The following is a 13,251-nucleotide window of genomic DNA, read 5'->3' on the forward strand; positions in this document are numbered from 1 at the left end:
GTTAGGATGCAATTATAAATCATGGTTTATAGTTTAATGTTAAACATACCACACATTTAATCCTTAGGAGTTACTGTATCTGTGGATCTTAGTGGCTACCTTATCTATAGGCCAGTTAACCTATTATCAGTGGGGAATTATATTTGCTTATAATATGTTGGTTTCAATTTTTTCTTTAAACTTAACAATAATTTGGAGACCCCCCCTGCCCTGACTCTGAGGACCTTCTAGGGGTCCCGGACCCCCTGTTGAAGATCTATGCCCCAGAGCCTTATTAGAATTTGAATTTTCCCTGTATCTTTATCACAGTTAACATAAATTAAATCAAGTTCTAAATCAGTCAATCTCCATAATCCACAGATCTTACCATCAACCCCTATCATGCATTTCTTTGGAAGAAAGAAGTTTTAATGAGAAAACGTTGTCAAATAAAACTACAACCTGTGAAACTTTCCTTTATACATTGCTTTGGACAAAGTGTTTTCCAAATGAAAAATATCTTTTTTTGTAATTTAGTTAAACAGACCCTTTATTTTATAGCCTATACAAAATTACCGGAACATTAGAATTGTCATCAGCAGATAGGTTGTTTCCATTTATACACAAAACTCTTGAATGTTCAGTACATACTCTACATTCCAGTAACATCATGGTTTTCTTTACTTACATACTTGAAGAAATTTTTCGATATTCAGATTTTAAAATGCACATTTCTCCTGACTGGTGGAGCCTCTTAGAGGAATTTTAACCTCATATGCTGATGTAAACTGAAGTCACATGTGAGGCTTTATGACTCACACAGTCATGTGAGTCACATGAATCAAGGTGCAATGGTGTGAAACTGTCAGGAACGTCGGGACAACAAATGAGGAGCTGATAAGTGGTGTAGCTTGTCTCTTCAGGCTGTCTTTAAGGAGCATCCCTTAACCAGCGGAGTTAGAAGTAGTCAAATCTTTTACATAAGTAAAAGTCCAATCTTTGCTTTATCTGTGACATATTAAAGAGTTATACGCTACCTTTCTGTCGGTTTATAATATGTATTTAAACAAAACCATCTGAAAAGTTTATAGAATATTTATTCAGTTCATCAGTTTAAAAAAATAAACACAGACTTGGCTTTAATACATTGATGTATTTATTTCAGTGAATAAAATATGCCTCTACATAACAAAATGTACAATATCACAATATTAGAATCGCACTTTATGTACCAATGAAAAATATACACACAAATATGTGTGTGTGTGTTATTAAACAAGGAAAAGCAATCGTTATACATTTACATACACAGCTGCCTTGGCACAACATCTAATTTCTATATAACACCTGGTATTCTAGTCAGTCATTATCAGTCATAAGAAATAGTTTTAAATAAGTTAGAGGTATTTATGGCATGATTACATATATAATAATTTCTGTCTTTTGTTTTCTATTTACAGAGCAGCAATAGAGGGAGTCACTGGACCATCCACGCCAGGGCAACAGAGGTATTCTTGTCATTATTTCCACAAGAGTTGAATATGGAGCCTGAGAGGGAAGGGAAATAATTAATATGTGAAAATGCAACAGTGTTAATGTCATTTTGGAGGAGAGTGCTATTAATCTTCTCATCAACTCTATAGGTATACTGTATTTCCCAAGATGTCAAACTTTTGTCTTAAGAAAAAGCAGGGATGCAGAAACAAAAGAAGAGATTTACTCACCTCATCTCTTGATAAAGGCAACAGGAAGTTCTCTGTTGGGGACCAAAAGTCCTGAATGGATGACATCGACCGGCTCGTTATCTGTTGCTACGATCTCATAGTCTCTTACCAACTGTAGGAAACACAAGCAGGGTTGGATTTGATCAGTGGATTAAAGCTTCAACAGAGTCACATGGTAGAAAATTCGAAAACAATCAGTCTGTAGTGTAAAGAAATTATATTGAACTTTACACTTGTACACTGCTTTAACTTGACTGTTCATGAGTCTATAAACTGTATTGAACTTATGTGTGATCTTACCCAGCACATGGCCAGCTGTAGCTGCAGCTCTGCCAGCCGTCGGCCAATGCACATCCTTTTTCCGATGCCGAAGGGAACGTGGGCGAAGGGGTTGATGGTGTTGTTCTCCCGCAGCCAACGCTCAGGTTTGAACGACTTCCGATCTTCAAAGTACTCCTCATTGGAGCCAAGTGCATGGCTGTTTATCATTAAAACTGTCTGTAAATGAGCAAAATAACAATTAAAGCATCATTTTTAGTACTTCCTACAGATAAATTAAACACGTGCACTGTATAATAATACACTGTAATTCCTATCCTGCCGTGCAGTTGCTGAGTTGCACATACTGTTAGAGTTGCTCCATTTAGACTTTGTACAGTATACGCGTTTTTCATCAGTCAAATGTAAATTTTTACAAGAATGTAATCTGCTCATGTCAGATGTATGGCAACGAGAACTAAGCTACTTACTCCTTTGGGAATTGCATAATCTCCCAACACAGTGTCTTTGTCCAGAGTCCTGCTGGTGAACGGGACTGATGGCGACAACCTGTAAGAATTTAAAAAAAACATGCATGGGAAATGGCCTCAGTTAAACTCTAGCATAGCATGACACCTATATCTAAGCTGTTTAACTGGAACTGAACATACTCTGATGTTGTTCACTGTGTCAGATGAGGTGAGATATAATCTCCTGTCAGGAGTCATGTACATTCCCTGTGTGACGTGGTTATGGCATTAGCCTTAAATAACTTGTTATACAGGCAACTTGTGACTGCACAAGAATAAGGGGAGAAAGTATAAGTATAAGAGGTTAGGAAGTGATTTGAATGTGACAACGCGGTTTAAACTCGGATCACTTGTTGTTGCTAGTCACGCCTGCATATCTCATGTTTTTGACGCAGTCATGTGTGGGAGTTTTGCCCCTTAATCTCCGTGGTACTGAGCGAAACCATGATGAGGCCAGTGAGTATGATTGGATACTGTGAGTTGAATTTATTGGTGGATGTTATGTCATGTAATGTGTAGCTGATGTTTTTTTTAACTTGACCATGAGCTGTATAATTGGCTTTTGGAAGTCCCTGCAGTTTATAGCATGCTATTTATATCTCATGATGTAGCTGTAGAAGCTTAATATAGGTGTTCTGTTTTCTGCACCGTGACCCTGTTGCACTGTACCTCATAGACTCCTTGAGGCAGGCCTTGAGGTAGGGCATGCTCTTGATGTGCTCTCCACACGGGTCCTGGTCGGGAGCCACCACCTCTCTAATCTCCTCCAGCAACTTCCTCTGGGCGCATGGGTTGCGTGACAAGTTGAAAATAGACCACAACATACTGTTGGCGGTCTGAAAAAACGTAAACACAGCACGAGAGAGAGAGAGAGAGAGAGAGAAAGAGGGAGGCAGAGAGGAGATGTCACTTAGTGAGGCAGCTACCATAACTGCATTCCTCAGTGGGGTCATGAAGGGAGCAAAGCAATGTTTTGATCCTCAAAGGCTCCTCAGTTACTTCCAAACCACATTCACTATCATAGATGCCAGTTGTTTTTCCTCCTCAAAATAAAATAGGTAAGACAAAGGGTAAAACATTTTGGAGGTTAACCTGAGTTCTTAACTATACAATAGTGCAGCTAAGTGTACATAAACAAAAAGCTGGATTAGGCAGAAATAGCTTGAAAGCAATCATTTGAAATTAGGCAAAATATGTTTAATAGCTTTGTTGACGTGAGTGATAAGAAGACGGATAGGACTCCTACAAGCAGGTGGTATTGATATTCCTGTCAAACTACTCTTAACAAGAAGGTTATTAAAGGAGAATACCGGTTGATTTCAACAAGTAGGTATGTTGTTTGTATATTTGAAATGCTGTCAGTAGAGAGAAAAATGAAACCAATTGGTGCTGTCTACACTGTGTTATCCTCCTGCTAGCGTTAGCACCCAACAGGCTTAAACAGGGCAAGTTTTAAACATGTTTTTAGCCTCTAAACATGCTTGAAATGTTGCTGCAAGTGCCTACCTTTGTGCAGTGGTTCCTTTTGGACTGCAGTAGATGTGACAGAAACACGCCTTTCTGTCACATCTACTGCAGTCAAATTCGCTGTGTTCAGAATGAATAACTGTACACGGCTTTACACTTGTAATCACATTTTGAGCATGTTTAGAGGCTAATAAGAAGGTTAAAACTTGCTCTGTTTAAGCCTGTTTAAGCCTGCTGGCTGCTAACGTTAGCAGGAGGATAACACGGTGTAGACAGAACTGATTGTTTTCATTTTTCTCTCTACTGACAGCACTGCAAATCTACAAACAACAGAACTATGTGTTGGAATCGACCGGAATCCTCCTTTAAGCAATTTTCCCAAAATATCAAACTATTCCTGTAAATGGAATGTGTCTTTGTAGTACAAAATACTGCTCACCGTTTCAACTCCTCCGATCTGTAGTTCTGTGATGGCTGCGTACAGTTCCTTTTTAGAGAGACAGCTGTGGTGTAAGATGTCGCCGATTAAGTCATCAGGAGCTCTGAGGGCGTTCCTCTTCAGCTTCTTGTCTATGTAGACTTTGGCTGAGGAAACACAAAGCAGTGACGATGCATTCACACCAATCTCACATTTCTCTCATAGTGATTTGGTGTATTCAGTGTGTATCTGTCAAGTACTTGGCTATTTTCTACTGGTGATCAATGCTCCTCTTTGACATCCTAAAACAAAGACTCTGTAAGCATTTTATTAAATAAAATTATATTTTTAAACTTTTGCATCTGTATTGAGGAATCTGATCATGTGTTTGGAGCTTAATTAGGTATCATGCTGCTTTGAAATCTCACGTATAAGAAAGCTGATTTCTTAGACCTTTTGACTTTTTTAGCTGAAAGAGCGGAAATTAATTGAATAATGCTTGACAGAATATTAATCTGCAACAATTCTGATGATCAATGTCATTTATCAAGCATAAATGAGAAATAGTCAAGCTTCTCCAACATGAGGATTTGCTTTTTTTGTCTGCTGTATCGGGTTATTATTCTACTACTTACTGACATGTCATAGATTGATTAATATCATAATAGTCTATCTGTTAATAAAGATAATAATAACTAGTCCCACCTGTGTTGCAGTGTATAATAATCCAGATCAAGGTATGTCAACATTTAGTCTTCACCTGTATGATTTATGCGTCAGGCTGTATGTAAGTGTGGTGAGTCGCGATGTGTGAAAATTAAATTTCCATTTTTAAATGTGTACTGTAGGTCCGATGATACATAACATCACATCCATATGACCTGAATCCTATGGATGACTAGTGATGCCTCTACATTTCTGTAATTGTTTGATCCGTGACTCTTCATGTGAGTCATAAAGTTCGCCCCCAGCTGTGTGTGTGTGTTTGTTTGTGTGTGTATGTGTGTGTGTGTGTGTGTGTGTGTGTGTGTGTGTGGTTGTAATGAGCTACAGCAGTATTCTCTTCTCCCTCCCTCCCACCTCCTGCTACTACAAATATTTGGCAGAGTTCTCCCTCTTAGGTCATGTGGTTACTATGACTTTGGCTGCCATTTACCCGAGTGCCAAGTACACAAAAAAACACTGAGGCACTCAGTTCAAACTCACCCTCCCTCTGTTCCTCTCTATCTATCTGTATATCTTGTGGCTGGAACTAAGCCCAAACAGGATTGCACATAGTTGCAGACAAACCGTACTACAACTTCATCAAATAACAGTAATCTTGTTGTGTAATTTTGTAGTTTGTTTGTACCTGTGCTGAAAATGCGGTCCCATGCTGTTGTGTGGTCCTGCCACGTTTTGGTGTTGAGGCTCTTGTGGAGCTCCACAGGTGTAACCATCATCATACCAAATGTGCTCATCATCTACAGAGAAAGAAAGAGAGGCCAGAGAGTTAAAGCTAATCACCATCCACTCATACTAAATGACGCAATCTTTATCACGTCTTCTGTTGTTTCTTGCCCAATCAGCCTTGTGAGACATTCTGGAGCATTCCCGTATTATCTCTTGACTGTGGAGGATATTGGTTTGCCCCTAAAAGCCAGTTAAATACGAGAGTGTCAGTCAGACACTGAACCGCTGTCCTCTCATGTGGTGTCCTCTCCAATGGGACACACGCTGCTGCTATGAGTGGAACAAACAACAGGCAGGAGTACTCACTGTTTTCACAGCTGTGATGAAGTTCATGGCTTCCTCGTTGACTTTCTCCTGCAGAAGACCAAATCTCTTGTCGTAGAGGACGAGGCAGATGGCTGAATGACAAAGAAAAGCACAGAGTGAGATTCAGAGTCTGAGCAATAAAGACTTTCAAGTTGAATATTTCTACATACTTGTAGATATATCACAAAATGTTCACTGATCTTTTTTTCTTTTTTTATAAAGTTACATGTCACAAAAATAGCATGTCATATGTTGCTTATGCAACGGTTACAACAGATGAATCTCAGTGCTTTTGACAAACTAAATAATGAACTGTAGAGCTGATTCTTTGATTTGTCAACCGTCAGAGAATTAATTTGCAAATTTGCCAAAGTGAAAACAAACTGAATATCTTTGGTGATTTGAAGATGACACTTCCATGTATTTGTTTTCCCAAACACACAGATTAAACAACAGACTAGATCCTGAAAATAATCAACGGATTCATTGATAATAAAAAGTAATCCTTACTTGCATCCTAAATTGGCAAACTTTTGCAGAAAAAACAGTCGCACTTACTCTCAAAAGACCATTTATTCAGTTCGAAGTACAAGTCTTCGATCTTTCCACTGACGTTTATTTGTCCAATTCTGCCAACGAAATCCAGCAACACCTGCATTCAAACAAGACAGAAGCTGTCAGTCATCGATCACCAATAAACACGCAAAAAAACATAAACTCCGATTCCTCTGAGCCCTACCTCATTTATTTTGCGATCAAGCTTCACCACTTCTGTCGGTTTCATGAGTTTTCGCTGAAAAGCGCTCCTCACTCTCTGCCAGTCTTTCCCCTCCCTGCAACCACCAACAGCTTTAAAACGTGTTCCAGCGGCGTCCCCACGAATTGTGGACACTGTCTAGATAATTAAACGAGAAATCGGATGTCTACTCACAGGATGAGGAGTCCGTACGCCTCTCCTCTCATGTCCCTGTATGCTGTCCAGGGTTTGATCTCCAGTCTCTGAGGGTAATTTCCCTCCTTCCTATAGAGCGCCTCCAGCAAGCAAGGGGCGCCAATGTGCACTGACTCAAAAGAGCCCAGCTTCAGCCGGAAAATCTTGCCGAATTTCTTATGATAATCAACCTAAGATAAATTTAAAGAATCTTTAATCAGTCAGAGACATTTCAAATCGGTATACATTCATCTTTTTTGTATTCGTTAAAAAAAAATAGGCTGGAGTTCCTAAAAACAACAACAACAAAACAATAGGAAAAGTTATTAATTACACTGTAGCCTACCAGTGCCTCGTGTTGTCTTGTCAGACCTCCTTTCCGGAGAAGTTGGAACAGACTGCCGACGAGGGGCCAGTTGGTGGGCCCTGGGATCGAGTCCAGGCTGTGCGCTCTGGAGGCAGCGTGGGGGCAGCGCGCAGCCTCCACAGCATCCTTCTCCTCCAGGACGCACACTGACGATGTTGGTTTGAAGTGCTGCAGCCCGACAGATTTCTTTTTTAGAAACTCTACGATCTGAGGAACTTTTTGGATCTGCGTCCTCATCTTCAAAATGTGCAGATTTGTTTGTATTTTATTTTTATTTTTTTAAAGCGGAATGATATATTATCTTCTTGGAAGTTTCTTGGAAGTGTTACACCTTACCACAATATATATACCCTGAGAGTGTTTATTCCTGCCGTGCACTGAACCAATCAGGGGTCGGGCTTGCATGGTGTGGCTGTCGAGCCCACTATTCATTTATCCACGTTGGGAGGGTCGTATGACCCCAGATAGACCGAGAAGGTGCCCTAACCCCCCTTTTTACAAATAAACACGCAGGCCACATCGGAGGTGACGCTCTGAACCGTGTTTCAGAGCGACCCGCGATTGGAAGAAACGAAACTTTGGCTGAGCAAATACTACTGCCACACTTCTGCACCGTGGGCAAATATTTGACAGATTGCTGTGTGTGTTTGCTTTGTTTGTGTTTTGGAGTATTTTCTTTTGTGTGAGTGTGTGTTGGGGGGATAACTCGTAACAACTGCATTTCCACGGCCATTCTCCCTTTTAACGTGTATTGTAATTTCACATATAGTGTTAAATGAAATGAAATTGTCAGGTTGCTGCCTCATCGCAAACATGGCGATCCCCTGAAACGGTTCCCAGATTCATTTGATACATTTTATCAATCAACTTTTTGATATCAGCTCTGTTGATTAGTTGATGGGTTTACCTGCGGTGAAACCACCTCCATGGCGTGCACGCACACGCACACACGCATGCACACGCACACGCACTCACAAACACACACACACACACACCCTCAGAGTTGGGAGTACTTAAATAACATGCAGGACCCCATTCATTCACAGACTCTCAGGTGAACACAACCTTGAACCTTAACTGAACGAGAGTCTCTCCAGGTGTAACACACACGCACACAAGCACACACGCACACACAAACACACACACACACACACACACACACACACACACACACACACACACACACACACACACACAAACACACCAATTATCCCCATAGTTTGTATAATCCGAACAGTGTCTTCCTCCGGTTTTTGTACAGATTAAACAAACAAGATCAGTATGTTTTGATCAGTGGTGAAATGTAACTAAGTGCATTTACTCAAGAGTACACATTTGAGGTATTGTACTTTACCCGTGTCTTTTTTTTCATGCTACTTTTTACTTCTACTCCCCTACATTTCAGAGGGAAATTTTGTACTTTTCACTTAACTACATTAATCTGAAAGCTTTACTGGTTACCTAACAAGCTAATACAAAACACATGTAGTTCATGAAATACGATGTTTGATTATTAATTAACAGACCAACAATATAACACCCTATAAGTCCAGCTGAAATGATTAGGCGATGAAACACTTAGCTGATTAACAGAACCGTTTGGATCATTTTCCTGCAATGAGTACTTTCACTTTTAATACTCAATAGTACATTTTCCTGATGACACTTACATACTTTCACTTAAGTAGCCTAACATTTTCAATGCAGGACTGTCACTGACTTTTTCCACCTTTTACAGTGCGACATTAGTACTGTTACTTAAGTAAGGGATCTGAATGCTTCTTCCACTGCTGGTTTTGATTAATGAGCCGTTTCTTTTTAAATGGACTGCATATGTATAGCGCTGTCCTAGTCTTAACGACCACTCAAAGTGCTTTTACATAGTACAGACACCATTCACACATGCACACATATTCACAAATTAATGGTGCAGCACTGGTAGCCTTTCCTAAGGACACTTCAACGTGGGCCAGGGATTAAACCCCTGACCTTCAGATTGTTAGATGACCACTCCACCACAGCTGGGTGTTGACCTTTTCATCTTTCCAAAATGACCAACTATTCTTCTAAGGGTACTCTGGTAATTTAGTGTTCTATAAATTTAAAAGACTTTATATATACGACTACGTCAGTTGTTTTTGCCAGTGCCCAGTTTAGGACAGGATGTCTGTTGAAAAGTCTCAAATTCACGCTGAGCTAAACCCCTAAACACACCCAAGGGTCATTCCCTGAGAATGTCCTCTTGAGCATCAGAAGAAATGATAAAGCTGTGGTCAGAAGCTCTTCCCATTAATAAACTGGTCTCCATCCACGCATCCATGTTTTTTTGTTTTTTTTTCACTCATAGTGACATGTGTTATTACTATTGCTCAGGAGTAAACAGTGAACAGTGTATCAAAAAATATTCTCATAAACGCACGCACTTACGCACACACGCACACACACAAACACACACACACACAAACACACACACACGCACACCTTGTACCACATGTTCTCTATAACATTGTGAAATTTTAAAATTAAGGGGGAGGGCTCAAATAGGCTAACTGGGTATTCTGCTTCTCCCTACACTGCATATTATTGTTATCTCTGTCATTATGGGTATTTTAAATTGTACAACAATACAACTTTCCCTTTAAATATTTTTCTCTTTCCCAATATACTGTAAACTTTTTGTCATGGCTGAGGTAAACTATTATTAGAGCTTCAAGGTTGAGCTGGAACATTTAGACGACTTACAGAAAGATGGCATAATGCAAAGAGAAAATGTCTATTCTTACAGTGTTACTCCTTAAACAGCACCAAGCGAGAGCAGCGGGTTGTTGTGTGAGGCTTTACCTCAAAACTCACACTGTCCTGGCCTGCACTGGCATGCTGAACACAATGTAACACTGGCAGTTTACCCTCAATACCCTCCTCTCTGATGTTGTGTAGAATGAGTGACTGATTTTTTTTTACCTTAAGAAATGTGTAAATGCAGGATGTATGTTTGTGTTACTTGTTCATCAAAGCTACTCAGTCATTATCTATCGTGCTACTTTTTGTGATTTCACATTAAATATCACTTCAATTGCAAGCAAAAGCTCTGTGGCATTCAGTGTGTGTGCAATTGTGGAGTTTTACAAAACCAATCATAAAGGTATTGTACAGTAAACAATTAATTTAACAGATTATTTCATCTAGTTTGGCAAGGGTACAGGAACATAACACAGAAAAGAGAGTATACTTATTCAGGGAAATTCAGGGAACCTAGACACTATAATTAAATACATGCGCGCTGTCTCATCTAAAACACAGACAAGATGTATCAGCCCCTCCGCCTTGGGGCTCGATACAATACGAAATAACAACAACAAAAACATTTCTTCCCTATACCTACCCTGTTGGCTACACACAACAAAGCATGAGTAATTAACTAAATAAGTCAATTTTAAAAGCATTATCAAGTTACGTAATTTCTGTTAGAAAAAGTGACCATCCACACTTGTATAGCATATTTTATAATTAAGTGATGTAAACCACGCTCACAAAAAAAACCACAGGACCATCATCCAGAAGAGCCGTGTGCGTGTCACATGTGAAACCAAATGTCAATGTTGATTTTTTTTTTTAAAGTAATGCAGGCTACGTTACTTAACGTTAACGCAACATTCTTAACCAACGCCACAAAATTACAATCTTCCTAAACCTTATCAAATAACATTTTGTTTGAATCCCCAATGGGACTCGTAGAGCTTTAAAAAGTTACGCCAAGGGTTCAGAACCATGCTCACAGCGACCGTTATATTCGTTGGTCCAACTGGGATTTGTCATATGGGGGATCTCTCCCTAGGGGGATCCGGGGGTATGACCCTTTTTTTTTTTTTTTTTTTTTTTTTTTTAAATAAACCCTTAAATGGCCCTTTCTGGAGAGTTTTGTGCAAAGAAATGGAGATACCGAGTCTTACATGATGTGTGTAAAACTGTAAGGCTGAGACTTTGCATTGTTGTAGTACCAAGTATTACATCAACAAGTATTAGGGCATTTAGCATTGACATTACTGTTAGTCATCAATTAATTGCACATTGTATAACCTTGTTATGATATAAGAAGTGACCCATACAATGTGCGATACATAATATGCCACATGAGGAGAAAGTGCAGCATTTGACAGTAGCAACAGCTGAGAAGATTTGGGTCTGTGGTAACAAGGTCCAACTCACACAAAATTCTGGGGTTTTTAGTTTTAGGAGAAGGCCTTTTAAAACCACTCAGGCGTTGTGTAGTTGACCCAGGTTGTGGCAGTGTTTTGATTGTTCTCATCCCCGCGCCGCCAAGAAAAAATAGATATGCCATTTGAAAAATCTTTAATTTATTGTCAGAGAAATCATGTTTTCAAAAGCATCACTTTCATCAAATTTTATGTGACATGTTTCCAGTCGGTACCTGACTACAAGCAGGCACATCTGGACACAAACATGCAGGCTTATGTGCCGGGACTAAGCCCTGGAGAGCCCCAGCCCAATTTAACCACTGGTTATAATGATGGCCTTCTGAATCTACTGGTAGATGTAGGTTCAGAAGGCCCATTCAAACCAATCTCTACAGGCTGATAACAACCATTCAGAGGAGTGATAACAGTAGAAATGGGTGTACATGTTGTTAAAATGGAAAATGTTAGCAGGGTTACAATTTTAAAATGAAGAACAATATACCATGTACATGCCCACACATCACAACACTTTACAAGTCTTATACAACACCACTCTGGTGGAAAACCATAGCTTTCCAATTTATTATGATGGCCTCCAACGTTTGTGAGGAAAAAGGCTTTCACTGGGGGGAAATTTCATCATTGTATTGTGCTAATATAATGTCTGTCTTTTCTCTTGAATGAAACATTTTAATGCAGGAATTGTACTGTGCTGCGTTAAATAGTTAGTAGTTTAAGGACATAAACACTCACACAGACAGAAATTCTGATTCTTGACCCACTTGACCCACTGAACATTTTCAACATTTCATCTTTTAAGTATCACTTTGATTACTGTGGCAACTCTTACACTCAAACCAGTGAGGGTTTTGTGGCCATACCACAGCAGGCAGAGAGATAAGTGATGAACTGAGATAGGGGCCAGCTGACCTTCTCAGGCAGCAGTAGAGTCATCAGCACACAGAGCATGCAAACCTGGTGACTCAAACTGTCCAAATTGACTGACAGGTCAGTGAGTTCGGGGATTGGGTTTGAAGCTGAGGCTGCTCTGTACGCAGGGATGCAGGCACATGCAAAGGAACAACACAGGCATACATGCACACAAAGATGCATGTTTATTCATTCATACAAGAGAAGACCACCGTGCTACTGGAAAAATAATGCAGGGGCCACAATGGAGGAGATTAGTTAGGACACATAATGGAGATGGAAATGCTCCGTACAGTCACGTCCGCGTGAGTGGTCACGTATGGCTTGACATGGAATGTGAGGTGCCCCCTTCCCAAGCCCACCCTTACACTAAGAATAAAAATATTAACAACAGAGCAGGAATGTAGTAATGCAAGGAGCACCCCACCACATCACATCTTCCACCCTCCAGCAGCGTGATTTGCCCTACATCACACCAACTCCCTGTGCACTATTGAGGCTTACTTTCAGTCTCACTGTTTAACAACTTTATCTGTCATTCAAATATTTTCTGTGTGTCCAGCATAGTTGCACATTCTGTGTGGCCTTGATTGAGTATTACATTTCTTGAGATCAAGCCGATTTTGATTTCATGAAACATAAAGATTTGTGACACTGACAAACAAAGGTTTTATTTATTTAATGGATCTCACA

General features: G+C 39.8%; 1 protein-coding gene across 1 annotated transcript; it reads right to left on the reverse strand.

Annotated features, from left to right (window-relative positions):
- Positions 1–1,225: 1,225 nt before the first annotated feature.
- On the reverse strand, positions 1,226–7,756 carry LOC117943678 (1,25-dihydroxyvitamin D(3) 24-hydroxylase, mitochondrial). The gene is made up of 12 exons (XM_034869956.1): positions 7,412–7,756; positions 7,066–7,256; positions 6,874–6,967; positions 6,693–6,786; positions 6,135–6,226; positions 5,728–5,839; positions 4,398–4,543; positions 3,161–3,327; positions 2,453–2,531; positions 2,004–2,201; positions 1,704–1,815; positions 1,226–1,527 (listed from the first exon to the last, which is right to left on the reverse strand). Exons 1-11 carry the CDS (start codon positions 7,667–7,669, stop codon positions 1,705–1,707), a joined length of 1,542 nt encoding a protein of 513 aa, XP_034725847.1. The 5' UTR covers positions 7,670–7,756; the 3' UTR covers positions 1,226–1,527; position 1,704.
- Between the last annotated feature and the right edge of the window lie 5,495 nt (positions 7,757–13,251).

Source organism: Etheostoma cragini, chromosome 4, assembly GCF_013103735.1.
Source record: "Etheostoma cragini isolate CJK2018 chromosome 4, CSU_Ecrag_1.0, whole genome shotgun sequence".
NCBI lineage: Eukaryota > Metazoa > Chordata > Actinopteri > Perciformes > Percidae > Etheostoma > Etheostoma cragini.